The sequence below is a fragment of the Thermothelomyces heterothallicus genome (assembly GCF_042370625.1).
Source record: "Thermothelomyces heterothallicus CBS 202.75 unplaced genomic scaffold P884_scaffold_35, whole genome shotgun sequence".
Lineage (NCBI taxonomy): Eukaryota > Fungi > Ascomycota > Sordariomycetes > Sordariales > Chaetomiaceae > Thermothelomyces > Thermothelomyces heterothallicus.
In genome coordinates this window covers 137,391-153,792 of record NW_027192596.1, presented here as the reverse complement: position 1 = coordinate 153,792, position 16,402 = coordinate 137,391, and the positions used below count along the sequence as shown (strand labels likewise).

Here is a 16,402-nt window from a genome sequence, read left to right as displayed (position 1 = left end):
GTCGTCGGTTATACGTGGTCACTGGACTAATTACATGAGCCCATTTTGAATGGATAACTAACAACCAAATCAATGCACTCGGGACACGGATGTTCTTTGTTTGGCTAGACACAAGAAAGCCCCATGTGACTGAGCTCGCTTGGTCTTGTAGCCATCTCATCAAGTGGCCAGTCACCCACGTAACTTCGTGACTCAGACTCCACGGTCGTTCATGTCACACAGTTCCTGCATTTGGCACGCGTGTAGGTGTCTACTAGCACCTGTCTTTTGATCCAAACTCAACACGGGGGGTCATGAGCAAGCAGGGCAAATCAGGTGTCGACTTGGATACCTAAAGCCAGGTTTAATTAATTACAGGTGTTTAGTGCTCCAGGCCTCAGAACGCCTGACTTTATGAATTCTCTTACACTTTTTTTTCTCAAACTGATAGTAATGGCTCTGCTGTAGACTGTAACAGAAGATTACAAGTAGAACTCCAGTTCCCCTCTCCCAATCACACATCCCCCCTATACTATACCTAGCAAAGCTTAGTAAGTATGTACGTACTACGTATACAGATTATACAGTACAGGTAATATATAGTACATATATATATCCATAATGGGTGTATGTATAGATTACGCACACGTAATCATCATCATACAGAACGGGCATTGCGGCTTACTATTGTAATTATGTTCTCTCTCTCCCTAGGTCTGCCTCGCTAATGGTATGATTATTATGTAAATTAAACGCAACCACTTTATACCAGAGGCGCGGTGGCAGAGTGGTCTAATGCGCAAGACTAGAAATCTTGTTCCTTCGGGAGCGCCCGTTCGAATCGGGCCCGCGTCGAGTCATTTGTTTTTCTTTCTAGATTTTTGCTACCCACCGCCCCTTATCACCACCCGATCCCGATTGGGGGATGCTTGTCATCACACTCTCTAATTAGTTCTCCAGCCACTCAGCCACGGTATTAAGCCCTTAGCTGCTGTCAGCCCTGCTCAGACAAGTATAGCCCACCCAAGGTCACTGCCGGGGCCGTGGCAGCTTGCATTCTCCTAATCTTATAGGTCACTGTCCGGAAGAGGCCATACTACAATATTAGGCAGTTCCTTAGGAAAAGAACAGCCGAGACTTCACAGTCTGGCTCTCGGATTTGCTACACATTTTAAGCGTGAAAGACAAGGATCAGGAGGTACCAGCCGTCAATAATTACCAGGGCAGCAAAGCATTTGTATCTATAGCAGTTAATAATGTAGCAATGGTGTAGAGGGATGGTTGCCTGAATGTATTAGGTTCTTGTCTTAGCATACACTCGGCGAACCAAAGCTGGTTCGCGTCTTGCCAGCCTGGTAATCATGAATGCCACCAGAAATCGTGCTGGAATTTCCCTCCTTGCCTGTATAAAGAGCCCTTCCCTCGCTCCTGGAACGTAGAGTTTCGAGGCCAGGCTCCTTCCAAGCAACTGGCCCCTTTCCACAAATACGCGAAGAGCCATAGCCAACAGCACTTTACCATCTATCTCGCCTGGTTATTTTCCTTTGCTGGACAAGGCACAAATCATGGCCTGTGGGTGCGAACGCCGGATTGCTCGCAAGACCTACCAGAACTGCACCGCAACGCCGAAGCATGTGGTAGAAGACATCTCGTTTGTTCAATGCTCGAATCCTGGTGGTCTTCTCTGCACCGGATACAAAGACGTCCATTATGGTAGCACAACCATGAGGACCCCCGGCCATGTGTGCCCAAAGTGTTAAGAGGCCATCGACGTCTCGAGGTGAGTGCTTAGCTGAAGCAAACCGACATGGTCGTCAATGGAGATTGAGATTCTGACAGCATCTGGGTCAAGCCACCGTTGGGTGGTGGCCAACTCAAATCCGGTGATCTTCTAATCAGGAAGAAAGGGAAGGAGAAGTTCAACTCCACGATTTTGGTACAGACCGCTTAATGGAACCCCGGAGGCCAAATCCCAGATGAGTAAGCAGGTTTGAGAAATTCGTGAAGTCTGCGAGCACCCTTGCCACTGATTGGCCCAGCCACACCTCCCAGGCATCCAAACCCACCGCCTTTTCGAAACTCCCCTCCTAAAACCTTCGCCAATGTCCCTCAATAACATACCTAGACACTCTCCACAGCTCATCATGTCGAACGAGGAAGGACCATCCATTGTTATTTACCAACACTACTGTCCCCCAGAGGTAAAGCGAGTTCTGGCCTCGGGAGGAAGCGCCTTTATTGGCGAGGTCGACGACTCGACAGTATTAAAATATCCACTCGCCCCCGGCGGTGACATGACCCGGCTTAAGGCAGAGAAGAAGCTCCTGGAAATCATCGGACCGCATGAGCGCATCATAGCATACAAAGGCTTTACAGACGCGGGGCTTTATCTAGAACGCGCCACTAACTGTAACATTGCCGAGTATATACTTGAATCCGGCAAACCCCTTCCTTCGGTCAAGCAGCGGCTGGCCTGGTGCCGCGAGGCTGCGGAGGCTGTCGCGTGGATTTATAGCCGGCGAGTCCTCCATTGCGACATCCAGCTAACAAATCTACTTCTCGACGAACACCTCCATATAAAGCTCTCCGACTTTCAAGGGAGGCATTTATCGGCCGACGGCAAAGTGCTTGTCGATGGCTGGAGCGCCGAGTCGTGCAAATTCTCCGCTCCGCGAAACGACCCGTTCGACGCAGACATCAAGACCGACCTCTTTGCGCTAGGGTGTACTTTCTACTTCATCATGATGGCGCACGCCGTATACCCCGATATCGTTCACGGAGAGGAAGGGCGGTATGAGAAGGTGGAAGACAGGTTTCGAAACGAGGCCTTTCCCGAAGACAAGTATGCCTGTAGTGCTATCACAATGAAGTGCTGGCGGATGGAATATGAGAGTGCCGAGGAAGTGGTTCAAGATCTCGAGGCGCTGGAGAGGGAACAGCAAGTCATAGCGCTAGAGTAGCAGCCTACGCCAGTACTTTCGAATACTGTGTCTAACACGAACTGATTACACTCGGCATCAAACACCAGTGTCGGTTCCTACAAATCAGGGTGCTGCTGAAGTGCTGCTAATTATGATGAGGATGTTATTGAATTGAGAGGAGTTGTGTTGGAACCAATGGGAGCTTAGCGTCTGCTAACTAACTCGCATACCCCACCGAGGGTACATAGTTATAAGCGAGCGGCCATTTCGGAACACCAAGAGGCTGACTCTCGTATCTTGTATCCCTAAGGGTGGGACCTACTCAGGTGGTAGAAACGATGAATTTCCACCACCTGAGTAGGTCCATTGGCATCCCTTCCCACAACATCAAAGCCCGACAGGTGTCGCCTCTCAAGCATTAGTTATGGCTATCTGGAACGTAGCATACCCGACTGCCAATTGTCCGAGATCATTCATATTACATCCCTACAAAGTAAATAGCAGATCTTGTCCTTTGATAATTTGTCATACCGGGCCCCGTTTGTGGTGCGTATACTCCGTATTAATAACTAATCCCCTCAAGGCTACAATCTCAATGAGGTTGATCGTTACGCTCTAGCCTAGATGAAAACTCCATGAATGGTGGAATCATGATGAGAGCTGCACAACGGAACAAGACCACGACCAAGCATCAAAGACCGGATAAATGAAGTGGCAATGGGATGTTCATTATGTGTCTGCCAAACATTCAATGCCCCAAGACTCGTGCGTCAATTACACAGGATTTGCCTCCTTCTTTTTGTAGGTGTAGTCTTCCAGGGTTAATACACACGTCTCTTAGTACGGGTTAGATATTACTATGATATCTCTCTTGGTAAACCGACTCCCAAGATACGCGATACATGTTTGCGCTCACCTCTTTAACACTGTGAAACTGCAAAAGCGATGCCGCAACTGCTGCTTCCAGCAATTGCACCTAATTAAGTAGGTATTCTGACAAACACGCTACTACTAGCATCCTCGACAGCCAAGCATTGCGCAACCTCATATGCATAGACTAATTATTGACTACTTGGAGTAAGGAGACATGATATCATCTCTCTCATTCCGCTCTCATGATTCACATAATAGTCACGATAGAAGTCAGTCCCGGCCTTCGCGGTCCGCTCATGAGATCTCATCATTTCCTCGTCTAATTATGAAAGTTAGACGCTGGGGAGGTGGGCAGGAACCCCGATCCGCGCCCCTCGGACCCGCATCGTGACTCTGTCATAAAACCGTAATAAACATGAACCAAAAAAAAAATGAACAAGAGAATATGCAGCGCTCATTCGCTCGGAGAAGACCCGACCGTTATCTCCTCCTCCTCCTCCTTTTTTCGCGGCCTCCCCACTCCCGAATCCTCTAGAATAAGAGGTGCAGGAAGTGCTCATGCCCCGTTTTGTCCCGGATCGCGGGGAACAATTCAGGCAGAGGGGTTGCCGTTGAAGGCGATGCGGTTGGTGGTGCCGCTGGGAACGCCAGTGATGGCAGCGTTGCCGGTCGACTTGATGTAGTTGCAGAGCTCGGCAGGGGTCTTGGAGCCCTCGAGGGCCAGGAGGTAGGCACCGAGGCCGGCAATGTGGGGGGAGGCCATCGAGGTACCCGAGATGGTGTTCTGAGAGGCGTCTCATGTTAGCTATTATTTTGTTTTGTTTTTTTCCCCCACCCCGGAGAAATACGGGGGCGGGAATGTCGCCAAAGGCCGGGTGGCAAAGGGGGGGGAGGGGGGCGCTTACGGTAGCAGAGGTGCTGCCGATCCAGGTGCTCAGGATGTTGGAGCCGGGGGCCTGGATATCGACGACGCTGCCGTAGTTGGAGTAGCTGGCCTTGGCGTCGTTCCTGTCGGTGGCGCCGACGGTGCAGGCGGACGCCTCGGAGGCGGGCGACGTGTTGGCGGCGTTCTGGTTCTCGTTGCCGGCGGCGACGGCCAGGAAGACGCCCGACCGGACGAGGGCGGCGGCGGCGTTGTTGATGGAGGCCGAGTAGCTACCGCCGAGCGACATGTTGGCGACGACGCCCTTGGGGCAGCTGCGCTTGGGCGCGTCGTCGGCCACGAAGTTGATGCCAGCAATGACACCAGAACTAGAGAGGAGAGAGAGGAATGTCAGTCATCAGATAACGGCCGGGCGGGTATGTGCGGGTGCGAGACATACGTGGTGCCAGAGCCGTCGGAGCCGAGAACCTTGACGGCGTAGAGCTTGGTCTTCTTGGCAACACCGTACGTGGTGCCGCCGATGGTGCCGGCGACGTGGGTGCCGTGGCCGTTGCCGTCGGTGTTAGAGCTGTCGACGAAGTTGGCGGCGAAAGTGGCACGGCCGCCGAAGTCCTGTGATCAGGACGGGTCAGCATATGGATGCCCCTTCTTCCCGAAAGGGGAGGTAACCGCGAGACATACGGAGTGGCTAGTGTAGATGCCCGTGTCGATCACATAGGCGCAGGTGCCCTCGCCGGCGCTGGTGTCGTAGGTGTAGGTGGTGGCGCCCGTGGTCTTGGACGAGAGGCGCGCAAGGCCCCAGGGGGCGTTGGACTGCGAGGTGTACGCGTTGATGGTGAAGATGGCCTCCTCCTCGACGTACTCGACCTATTGCAGGAGAGAAAGAAAAGACAAGCGGTTAACGAAACACGGCTCTTTACGCCCTTCACCCTCCCCCGCGCTCGCTCTATTTTCTTTCCAGGACGCGGACTCACTTCGGGGAGAAGACGGATGGCGTCGAGGACGTCATCCTCGAGCTTGCCGGCAAAACCCCTGAACTTGCCGCGGTAGACGTGGTCGGCCTTGGAGCGGAGCTTGCCGATGGCCGCCTCGAGGACATCGTCGCTGGCTCCGTCGCGGAGCTTGATGATGTACTTGCCCGGGACGACCTGGCCAGCGCGAGCAGTCAGGATCGGGGCGCGCTTGTCGAGGGTCTCGGCAGTAGGGGCCGCGAGGGCGGCGGGCAGGAAAGCCAGGAGAGCGGTGGAGAAGTGCATCTTGACGACGAAATCGAAGACCGGGACGGCGACGGAGGGAGGGGCGGGAGGGGTGGATTCGGGACTTGTTGGATCGACTTTGGGGTGTTGGAGACGATGGTCTGGTCCGGATGGAAAGGGGAGGGGGAAGCCGTGTTATTTATCTTGCTTCAATCTCGCATCATCCTGGATATGGATATGGATGAACAGCAGGGCCCCCTCCCCGGATGCGGCTCCAAGCCCCAGCATCGCCCCCCACCGCACCCTCTCTTTCCCACCCTCGAGATCTGTGCTGATGACCTGCCGCTTTCGACACATGAAAGGGCCGCCTGGCCATGCCAAGGCCGGGTCGAGCGGCTGCGGCAGGCCGCTTCCCGGGAATCTGATAGCAGCTCGAGTTTGCTGCGAGGACTAGGAAGGGTTTCGGTGACCCGTATTGCCCATTGTTAAAAGAAAAGGGCAGGCCAGAGAGCAAGACACCTTCCCGCTTCGGCCTCTGGTCCGGCATTGGCTGGGGTCCCGTTCAGGCGCGCGGGTGCTCCCGCCGTGATCAAGTGCTTGTGATCAGTGGTTCCGGGTGCAATACCTGACTTTCGAGGACTAGCAACGCCGCACGACCGGGCATGCCAAGCATGCGCCAACCTCCGCAGGAGGCCCCGTCGAGAGGGTTACCTAACATAACGGGTGAACTTGCCTAAGGGGCAAAGGCGATGATCTCTGGCGCGAAAAGTGCCGGGAAGGGGTGTGTGGGGAGGGGTGTGTGGGTGTATGTACATACATACAAGGCGTGGTGGGTTCCGATCCGGCATGTATGTATGTACATGTACTTGCTATGTGTGTGCGCGTGTGTCTGCGTGTGTGCGTGTGTGTTGTGGTATGTTGTACACAGAGTATGTATAAAGTATCTGACTGACAATTTGAGCATGACCTCCGACTGGTGAAGTTGCACAGGCGAAACAGGTCCAGTGAGTGGTCAGCCTAAATAATTAAAGGGGATTATTCAAGGAAGTCAAACAGCCTGTCATAACCCCAAAGTACCGTGACCGCGGGCACTCCGCCCCCCCCCCCCTCCCCCCCCCAAAAAAGCGATCAGGCTTCATGTTTCGTGGCTCTGGTCTCTCCTTCTAGAAGGGTGCGTGAGACTTGGCGAACCCTCCCTCTGGGCCAAAGTGATTCTGATTTTAGTCTCTAGTCTCGGAAACATTCAGCTGAGAAGGTATGTACACAGACTGTACATGTACACAGGCGCAACGGGGGCGACTGACCCTGTGTGCTTGTGAAACAACAAGAGGTCATGGCCGAGATCGGCAATCAGAGGATCTGGGGTAAAGCCTGCGAACTCTATCTGAACGTGACATCGCCAAGGTGAAGCCAGAGCAAGGGCAGCCATGGCACCATCGCAATTGGCCCACCGTGGATCGGGACCTCGAGCGAGGAAGCCGAGGAACAAGAAATGGAGGGGTGGTGTGGTGGTAGCCTATTTGGTGGAGTTCAAGGATGGGGCATTGCAAAAAGGCGCAAGTGCCGATCGCTCGACACGGGGAGCTGAGTGGTTGGCTGAGGTGCGCTCTCGAAATGCTGGAGCGAGAGCCATGTTCGGCAGGTGGTATCTCTTTTCCTTGGTCCAAGTCTGGCCGTGGGGGGAGGGAATTTCCATGCGAGTGCAAAGTAACTCTTTGCGTACTAAAGTGTTTTGTGAGCAAGTTTGGCAAGAGTGAATACGTAGTTAGTATCCGGTTGAGTGCTGCGACTAAGGTAGATTACAGTCACGACCTAGCTACAGTAGTACCCTAGCGAGTAGTCCGGTAGCACTGTGGCAGGAAGGTGGGCGGTGCAGCGAGATTCCAGATCGGGCTCCTGCCCACATAGTTAATCCCCTTCCCCTACCCCTGCCACGTCCCTTGAAACGCTTTCATCTACGGAGTAGTGTAGTTATTATCGTACGGATTACTACACGAGTTGCAATGTCGAAGCCAAGCGCAAGTGCACGTGTAATGCCACCCTCATCCACCTTTCCTGTTCCCTAAACCAGGTTACCAGGTTACTTAGCCGGTTACTGCAGAAACCCAAGCCAAAAATCCGACGGGTTGGATTTGACTCAAGACAGGTCGCCCCATTGCTGACCGCCAGCATCCAGCCAAAAAGATAGCCTGTTACATCTCACAAAGATCTGACAGAGAGAAGACGAATGCCCGAAAAGCTCCGTTCCTGCATTGTCGCCAACTCTCCCCGACGTGATCGGATCTGTGTTCCCCCAGACAGAGAAACCCCACTCAGCTCTCGAAAGGAGCCCGTCGCTTTCGCCCTGAAATCGATCGCGTACGGCACATCCGCAGCCCGCTGATCCGCCCAGCATGGGTCATCTGCCGGGCCTTATCTGGTGGCCTTCCGGATCAAGTAACGTTAACGGTCAAGTCACATCTTGGCCCGCCCTCTCTCTCTCCCTTTCGCTCCGAGGGCCACCGCCCCCTCCCCCTGCCGCCCTCGCACGCTATGTACTCGCCATAGCCGCGAAACCGAGGGATCGCACGGCATTGGCAGCTGCATTTCCTTGTTGCCCTCGCTAATAAACTGCGCAATGAGCAATCAGCAATGAGCAATCAGAATTTCTGTTGCTCATGCTTTGGCTGAGCGATTGCGCCTTCTCATCGCCCCATTGCTATGCGGGCGCAAACCTCACCAGCTGCCAAATCCAGCATGACTGCCCGTTGCGTGCGACCTGGGCCCAGACCACTAGGCAGCCGCGAGATGTCTTGGGCCGCGATGCGTTACATGACAGTTACAGCAATGCTCTTTGGGAAGAAGGTGTCATTCCTCAATGGCCGTTCCTGATCATGTAAGCGACGGCTGCCTAGCTCCTGAGAAACCGAAGCGGCAGTGATGCGCATTGATTATCTCCGGGTGGGACACGGGAGCTCCAGCTCTGAACCATCGCATTGTCTTGCTGTTTGTTGACGGGCCCAAGGATTCCGCCCCTTCCGCGACACTGAGCAAGTAATTAACGTTTTAGTCGTGTGCCTGCTTTGGATAAAGTGCCATCCTTGCCGCAGATATACTTCGCTCGCCTCAAGTAATTCTGCGTGCCTTTCTCAGTCCTCTGAACGCCTGAATTGAAACTTATTAGCCTGACGTAGGCGTGCAGTCGGTCCGAGCGGAGATCAGAATACCACTGGTCGGACCGAAATGTAAGACCGAGGTAGTCTTTCCAGACCCCTTCGGCACCTGTCCTCGATATGATTCGGTGCTCAACTTTCAAGACAGTTGATCAGCTGAGAACCATTGCACGACGCTGATCAGCCACTGCACTCTCCGGCCTTCGTGTTCGAGCTGCGGTGCCATCAAAGAGTCGGTATATCCCAGTACCCGTAGTAATACTATTTGGCAACCAAGTTTTTTTCAAGCAAAGATCGACTCGAACCCAATGCTCCAATCGGGGGAAGACGAGGCGAGTTTTGGAGAAACTTGAGTTTCAGACCGCCCAACCTATGTTTCTTTCAACACGCCTTTGTTCCCAAAAGACGGCGGACCTTCAAGGTAGAAGCGTCAGGTATTCCTTCTTCCAGAGAGAAGCGGCATGCATACGTCCGATCATTTCGTGAAGCCACCGAAAATCCGAGAAAGCGAGCGGCGACGGCGGCGGCAGAGGCAGCATTGTCGGTTACCTGAACAGCGGGCGTGGCATGTCCCGAAAGGCTATGCTGGGGAGCACAGTTAATGCCGTCTCTTGAGCATCCTCGGGCGGTACCGGATGCGCGGCAAGAGGACTAGGTGCGCCGACGATGGCGTTGACGGAAGCGGGGGCTGGGAAGAAAATCGGGGGTTGAACGCGTGCTGGGGCCTGCGAGGATGGTGACTTTTGCAGACGTGCCGAGCGCTGCCGCACAAGCGGCTGGGGGGGCGCTGCCATGAGAACGCTAGCCTTGGTCCAAACCTTGGTGTCGCTTTTGAAGTCCTTGCTTGGCTTGCCGGCTTTAGTGTTTGCGCTTGCGCCAACCGAGGGTTGAATAACCATGATCACGGAATGGCCGTCATGGGATCCACGGGGTTTGGTCTGGGATTCGAGTGTATTGCCGGCAGGCTCGATATGGAGTGGCGGCTGGACTTGATACAACCGCATATGGTCGCTAGCGGGTTTGAGCGCCGTTTCCGCAAGCTCGTCGAGACCGCACACCCGAAGCGTGTCCTGGCGACACCAGAGTTGACATGAGAACCGCAGCGCAGCATCGATCTCTTGAATAAGACGGCTCTCGAGCTCCTCGATGCCCGCCGCTTCCTGATCTCGGAGAAGGAACCGGGCAGTACCTCTCAGAAAGCTGTCCTTGAGCCTTTCAGCGTGCCTGAGCCTGGCTTCGGCCAAGGAGCGAGACTCGCTTGTCAGGGAAATACTATCGAGCTCGGAACTCATGCCACCCACGCAGAATGCCTTGATCAAAGAGGCACGCCATTCGGTCGCGTAACCACCGCCTGCGACTATCGTAATACTACTTAGCACGAGCTGAAGGCAGAGAGATGGCGCGGTGAGAGGGAGAGAAGGGGCATACCCTCTGATAAGATCTGGTAGAGGCTCTCTATTGCCTGCCGCGACGGTAGCTCTCGACCAAGCAAACTCATCGCAGGGTTCGTAGAAAGATTAGGCGGTTGTGTCGAGGTGACTAGTCGGGGAAGCTGAACTCCATCTTGCGGTCCAGCTAGGCGGTCGTTAAGAACAGGGTTAGGCCGAGGAGGTTTGACTTCGCGCGGTGGCGCAACATTGAAATTCTTCCACGCGGTTAGGTCCATCCGAAACCCGACCGGCGACATGGAGTCGAGTCGCGGAACACTCGGGCTCTCTAACTCGTACGCGTTGACAGCAATGGCATCAAATACCCAAAACGGAGACTTGAACGCTTCCGAGATGATAAAGTTTGCCAGCATGCCGTGCAAGAGAACTCGGGCTGTCGAGATCTTGTCACTGCCCGGGAGCTTCAGCAACTCGTTCGGAAGCTCGTCCTTGTTTGTGAGCCGAACAAAATGTTTGACGCCCTCACAAAGCTCCCGCAGTTGTAACGGGTGGAGGCCAAACCGGACCCGGTTAGGGTCCTGATGAACGAAGTCATTTACCCACTCGTGCCACGTTTCTGTCTTCGTTGCAAACCAGCTCGTGATAGCAGTGTCGTTTAGAGCCGCCTCAGGGAACCGATCCAATTTGGTACGCGACAGGGATTTTTCCTTTTGAGCTAATCTTGCCTCGAGATCTCGGATGCGAGCATTGAAAGTATCTTCCTTCTTGACCATCTCATCGGTCCACCACAGCTGCTGACTGTTATAACGCCTCTGAGCAGAGGCCAGCTGGCGAACGAGTTCTTGGTTATCGTTGAGCAGGTCAGATTCGGTTCGTTGTAAAGCCGCAATGCGTTGGTGTAGGCTGCTGTTCTCCTTGATGAGTGCTTCGGCGGGACTGGGCGGCTTGATTGAGAGAAGAGACTTGTACGCTGTTCCCTCGGGTGTCTGACCGGATAGATTAAGGTTCTTCTGTCGGGCTGAACGGTTGCGGTTCTCCGAGCGCAGTCTTTGAGATGCCGAACTATAACTGCGAACAGGACCTCCAATGTCCTTCGAGTTGTTGCTCGTACTCAGGGTGCTCAACTGGGATTGAGACTGACTGCGACCTCTGTGAATAAATTCGGTTGGCATAGTACCACGATTGACCTTTCCGGCTTCCGTGGCTAGCTTAGCGACAGGCGAAACCAAAGTGTCCATTGTTCGGGATAGAATCAAGGCGGACACAAGACAACGCCGTACAGTTCGGCTGTGGGTTTCAGTCAGCTCAACGTAGCATGTAGGGCCTCAACGAAGGAGGTAATATGTTGCCGTTTGATTGCCAGTGGTTCAACCTAGAAGGTAGTGACAGGAAGGGGGCAAGTGGGAGGTGTACCAGAATATAAGTTCCAATTACCTGCAATAAGCAGCCCTTCTTCTCCTTGGCGCCGAAGTCCTTAAACCCCCACTAGACTCCGTCTCAGAAGTCATGCGAAATCTGAAAGTCATGCCGAATTTGAGTTGTCGTCGTTTAAGGTGGGTGACTTGTGAGACATGCCGTGTATTGGGAGCAGACGATGAACGGACCGACTGTTGTACGATCGGCAATGCAACGAGACATTGTAAGCACGCCAGCTTAGCTTGGCCAAGTAAAAACAGCGTATGCCGTGATCGTGCGTCTTCTCATACAAACTGGCGGCTGCTGTTGCGCGATGGGCGCTTATTGTGAGAGGAGATGATCGTAAAGTTGCGAAGGCCAATAGAACGTGATGTATCCTGTTTCAAGTTCGCACTCTTTGGATTGCGTGTCTGGAGGAGTTGGTGCTTGTAATTTGGGCAACGGATTTGAATTCGTGTTCATGCCAGATTGCCTTGCCCTAAAACAGATAAGCAGTTTCGAACTTTTTTTTTTTTCCTCCTTTCTTCCTTTCATCAGATTTGGGTCGCAACTGTGGTTGCTGTCATGATCTTTTGAAAGTCTCTGGTTGTAAAGGCACAAATCCACGCGTATGAAAAGCCGGTGCTAGCCGGTTCCGATTCCTCCATAACCCTAACCCTCGCTTTGCGTGGTTCCTTGCAAGAAGTGGTGAGATTGGTTAAAGTCTCTCGGTTCACCCCCCAATTTCCTGTAAATATTACCTATCCATTCTGTCTATTAGTACATACCTCGTGAATCGTATGGCTTCGATTGTTTCTCTGAGTTAGGCTGCTTAATTAAATGCCGAATAGCAAGTTCAGATGTTTTGGAACAAGTGGGTCGTGCGGTACGAGTGATGGACCTACCAAGGTAACTACCAACTAGTTCTGGAGTAGTAACGTTAGTAAGCCAACGGATGCTTCTTTCTACCTCCCTGAATGAGAATTGGTGCCCCTCTATCGCGTCGTTCGTCAGCTTCCAATGCCCCGCACTCTCCTCTTCCCGTCACCCAAACTCTTCTCCTCAAGTAACCCCCATCGTTACTTGTCGAGCCGCTCTATTCTCACCAACCGTGTTTCGCTTCGCAAGTTCGGTACCGCTCACTCCGCAGCATCACGAGGTCGTCTCCAGCAGATTCGGATACAACCCTCACCGCGCTTAAGCCCCTTCCGTTCCTACCTTACCGAGGCAATCCGAGCACACCAAGCCCGCAAAATGGCTCCCCAGCTCGACGGATATTTCCAGAAGGTTGATGCCTTGTCCGACGCGTTCATCGAGCGCCTGCGCCAGGCCGTCGCCATCCCCTCCATCTCGTCCGAGCACGCCCGCCGCCCGGATGTTATCCGCATGGGCCACTGGCTCGCCGACCAGCTGACAAAGCTGGGCGCAACGGCCGAGCTGCGACCGTTGGGCAAGCAGCCAGGCACCGACCTCGACCTGCCGCCAGTTGTGCTTGCCCGGTACGGTAACGACAAGAACAAGCGGACGATCCTCGTCTATGGCCACTACGACGTGCAGCCGGCTGAGAAGAGCGACGGATGGGACACGGAGCCGTTCGAGCTGACTATCCGGGAGGATGGTCGCATGTGCGGCCGCGGTGCAACCGACGACAAGGGCCCCGTCCTCGGCTGGCTCAACGCCATCGAGGCGCACCAGGCGGCCGGCATCGAGTTCCCTGTGAACCTGCTCATGTGCTTCGAGGGCATGGAGGAGTACGGATCGGAGGGCCTTGACGAACTCATCATGTCAGAGGGCAAGAAGTTCTTTGCCGATGCTGACGCTGTGTGCATCAGCGACAACTACTGGCTCGGCACCGAGAAGCCGTGCCTGACGTACGGCCTGCGAGGCTGCAACTACTATAGCATCGAGATCTCGGGGCCCGGTGCTGATCTCCACAGTGGCGTCTTCGGCGGTACCGCTCAGGAGCCGATGACGGATTTGGTTCGCATCATGGCCTCCTTGGTCGACACGAACGGCAAGATCCTGATCCCGGGTATTGCCGAGCAGGTAGCCCCCGTGACGCCGGATGAGGAGGGCCTCTATGATGATATTGCGTTCAGCATGGAGACTCTCCACGATTCTCTCGGCAGCAAGACGACCATTTTTGAGGACAAGAAGTCGACCCTGATGGCCCGTTGGCGGTATCCCTCGCTCTCCCTTCACGGCATCGAGGGTGCCTTTTCCGCTCCCGGCGCCAAGACAGTTATCCCAGCAAAGGTTATTGGCAAGTTCTCGATTCGGACTGTGCCCAACATGGAGATCGAAAAGACCAACGAACTAGTCCGCCTCTACATCGAGGATGTCTTCAAGAAGCTCGGCTCCAAGAACACCCTGAAGGTGTACCCTCAGCACTGCGGCAAGTGGTGGGTTGCCAGTCCCAACCACTGGAACTTCACCGCTGCGGCCAAGGCGACGGAGCGCGTCTGGGGCGTCAAGCCCGACTTCACCCGCGAGGGCGGCAGCATTCCGGTCACGCTCACCTTTGAGCAGGCGACGGGCAAGAACGTGCTGCTGCTGCCGATGGGCAGCTCCACCGACGGTGCCCACTCGATCAACGAGAAGCTCGACAAGCGGAACTACATTGAGGGTATCAAGCTACTTGGTGCCTACCTTCACTATGTCGCTGAGGAGCCCATGAACTAGGAGTCCTAGTTAAGGGCAGGCAATACGCAGGAAACGTCCCTCAGGGGCAGGTTCCGGGAGGGACAACTCTACCGTACAGCATGTGTAAGGTAAAATCCATGTTTCTTATCACATTAGTTGCGCTGCCGATACCCGAGATAGGTCCAATGTTTGATGCCGTTTGATTCAGAGCTCGAAAGCTCAACACAAAGTGTTTGAGGCCAGTGTATCCGGACACCAGTGTTCTTTGTACCTCCCGACCTTTACAACGTCGACAGTTGTGTTTCCAACTTTCTCCAGACTAAGCCTCCATCATCTTCCGGGTATCGATGTTCGCCATCCCTTAAACCATTTCCTATTGTGTCTCCTGGTGCCCTCACTCTATGCCACCCGGTGAGCCAGTTCCAGATCATCAAAGAAGAATTGACCAGCTCCCGATAAGCAAGAAAGGAAGAAAAGGCGAAAAAGAAACGAAAAATAAAACTTACCACCACCGCCTCGCATTTCCACTCTTGCTCTTCCTCCGCCTGGCCACAACCTTGGGATCCCACACCCCGAGAAACATATCCTCACACTCATCCTCATCCTCCGAGTCGAACACGATTGCCTCATCATCTCCATCTCGCCTTTCCAGACTCCACGGGTCATTTCCGACATCCTCCTGATAGCCGCCGGCCGGCAGCGCATCCCCGTCATCGTCGCCCACGACGTCCTCCCACCCGCGGTGGCCCACCACCCTCCTCGTCTCGAGAATGAACTTGCCCACCTTGTACTTCTGCGACCACTCCCGCGCGTCAAGGTACTTCCACCCCACCGTGGCGCCGCACACGGCGCAGCTGATGTCGGCCACGACGTGCACGCCCGTGATGAGCGCACGGGTCTCCGGTTCGCCGACGCGGATGTTGATAAGGTCTGCCGCCCTGCTGCTTGTTGTTGTTGTTGTCGTCGTCGTTGTTGTCCGCGCGGTGCCAGTTTCTGACTGGGCGCTGTCGTGGTCGTCGCTGTTGAGCGGGGAGGCCGGGCAGGAGGGCGTCGCGTGCGGCGAGGGCGGCGCGACGAGATAGGCGCGGCCGTTGCGGCCCGTGAAGCACTTGCTCACGACCTGCGAGTGGAAAGCCAGGTCGGCGGAGCAGGAGCGGCAGCGGAGGGTGTCGGGCCGGGCACGAGACAGGCGGCGGGCGGAGGTGGGTGTGGTGGGGGACGTCGGGCAGGTCGATGCTGGGGACGCGGACAGGGAGGGGGCGGCACTGGTTGTCACGGACGATGCGGATTGTGACGAGGAAACAGTATCGCCTGTCGATGGCCCGGAAGTGCGCCGACGGGCGAAGGGAATGCGCAGCGCGGGGAGGAGGTAGAGGGGGAAGGTGGGTTTAGACGTCGTAGTCTGCGCTGGAGACATGGCTTCTCGTAGCATGATCGTGTGGTTCTCGGTACTGCTGCTCTGTTCCCGACTTCAACGGCCGCGACGTTTGTCGTGCTGTACCTAGGAACGCATTTATGCCGGCTACTTGGTCAAGCAACCCATTTATTGTTGCTTCCTGGTCCCGGAAGGTCCGGGATACATGAGGCAGTCTTTTTGTCTGTTGTTCGAAGTTGAGGGATTGCACCTTCGGAGTCCCGGATCTGTCACCCGACGGTGGTAGTGTCAGCAACAGAGGGACCGGGCCCGGCTGGGCCACCAGAGAACGCCTTGACGGCCCCAGCTCCGATTAGCCCATTGGCTTGAGAGCCCCGTGCAGAGTCAGTTTAGAGCGCGAGCATGTTGACGCAATGAGCATGATTCGGTGACGGCTTGACCACCTGACTCTCCCCGCAATTGGCTGCATTGTTCTCCCTTATCGATAAGTCTTGAGACGCTGATCTGCAGAGCGGGGGCGTCACTGCCGGCTCAACGTCCCTTCCCAGATCCCGATGTAGTGTACTGTGTGGTTATGCCGAATCCCATTTCAACGCT

At 54.7% G+C, this 16,402-nt stretch overlaps 6 protein-coding genes and 1 non-coding gene across 7 annotated transcripts; 3 read left to right on the top strand and 4 right to left on the bottom strand.

Annotated features, from left to right (window-relative positions):
- Positions 1 to 752: 752 nt before the first annotated feature.
- Positions 753 to 834, top strand: P884DRAFT_t171. Its single transcript has one exon. It is a non-coding gene; the product is annotated as a tRNA-Ser (tRNA).
- Positions 835 to 2,123: 1,289 nt separating this feature from the next.
- P884DRAFT_211192 (kinase-like domain-containing protein) lies at positions 2,124 to 2,939 on the top strand (the record flags this gene model as incomplete). Its single annotated transcript, XM_069439065.1, has 1 exon — positions 2,124 to 2,939. One exon carries the CDS (start codon positions 2,124 to 2,126, stop codon positions 2,937 to 2,939), a length of 816 nt encoding a protein of 271 aa, XP_069293860.1.
- A 1,426-nt stretch (positions 2,940 to 4,365) lies between these two features.
- P884DRAFT_211298 (serine protease) lies at positions 4,366 to 5,912 on the bottom strand (the record flags this gene model as incomplete). Its single annotated transcript, XM_069439078.1, has 5 exons — positions 4,366 to 4,557; positions 4,679 to 5,024; positions 5,096 to 5,268; positions 5,338 to 5,523; positions 5,631 to 5,912. 5 exons carry the CDS (start codon positions 5,910 to 5,912, stop codon positions 4,366 to 4,368), a joined length of 1,179 nt encoding a protein of 392 aa, XP_069293859.1.
- A 1,175-nt stretch (positions 5,913 to 7,087) lies between these two features.
- Positions 7,088 to 7,601, bottom strand: P884DRAFT_264676 (uncharacterized protein). Its single transcript, XM_069441868.1, has one exon. The coding sequence runs from the start codon at positions 7,279 to 7,281 to the stop codon at positions 7,096 to 7,098; it is 186 nt and encodes a 61-aa protein (XP_069293858.1). The 5' UTR covers positions 7,282 to 7,601; the 3' UTR covers positions 7,088 to 7,095.
- A 2,001-nt stretch (positions 7,602 to 9,602) lies between these two features.
- P884DRAFT_211261 (uncharacterized protein) lies at positions 9,603 to 11,630 on the bottom strand (the record flags this gene model as incomplete). Its single annotated transcript, XM_069439076.1, has 5 exons — positions 9,603 to 9,692; positions 9,823 to 10,355; positions 10,433 to 10,970; positions 11,163 to 11,378; positions 11,580 to 11,630. 5 exons carry the CDS (start codon positions 11,628 to 11,630, stop codon positions 9,603 to 9,605), a joined length of 1,428 nt encoding a protein of 475 aa, XP_069293857.1.
- A 1,411-nt stretch (positions 11,631 to 13,041) lies between these two features.
- P884DRAFT_211220 (uncharacterized protein) lies at positions 13,042 to 14,469 on the top strand (the record flags this gene model as incomplete). The annotated part of the gene is made up of 1 exon (XM_069439071.1): positions 13,042 to 14,469. One exon carries the CDS (start codon positions 13,042 to 13,044, stop codon positions 14,467 to 14,469), a length of 1,428 nt encoding a protein of 475 aa, XP_069293856.1.
- A 463-nt stretch (positions 14,470 to 14,932) lies between these two features.
- Positions 14,933 to 15,847, bottom strand: P884DRAFT_211324 (yippee zinc-binding/DNA-binding /Mis18, centromere assembly-domain-containing protein; the record flags this gene model as incomplete). The annotated part of the gene is made up of 2 exons (XM_069439080.1): positions 14,933 to 15,368; positions 15,429 to 15,847. 2 exons carry the CDS (start codon positions 15,845 to 15,847, stop codon positions 14,933 to 14,935), a joined length of 855 nt encoding a protein of 284 aa, XP_069293855.1.
- Between the last annotated feature and the right edge of the window lie 555 nt (positions 15,848 to 16,402).

Coding starts and splice junctions, on each gene's coding strand:
- P884DRAFT_264676 (XM_069441868.1), bottom strand. CDS start 7,281: ATGGCTGCCCTTGCTCTGGCTTCACCTTGGCGATGTCACGTTCAGATA.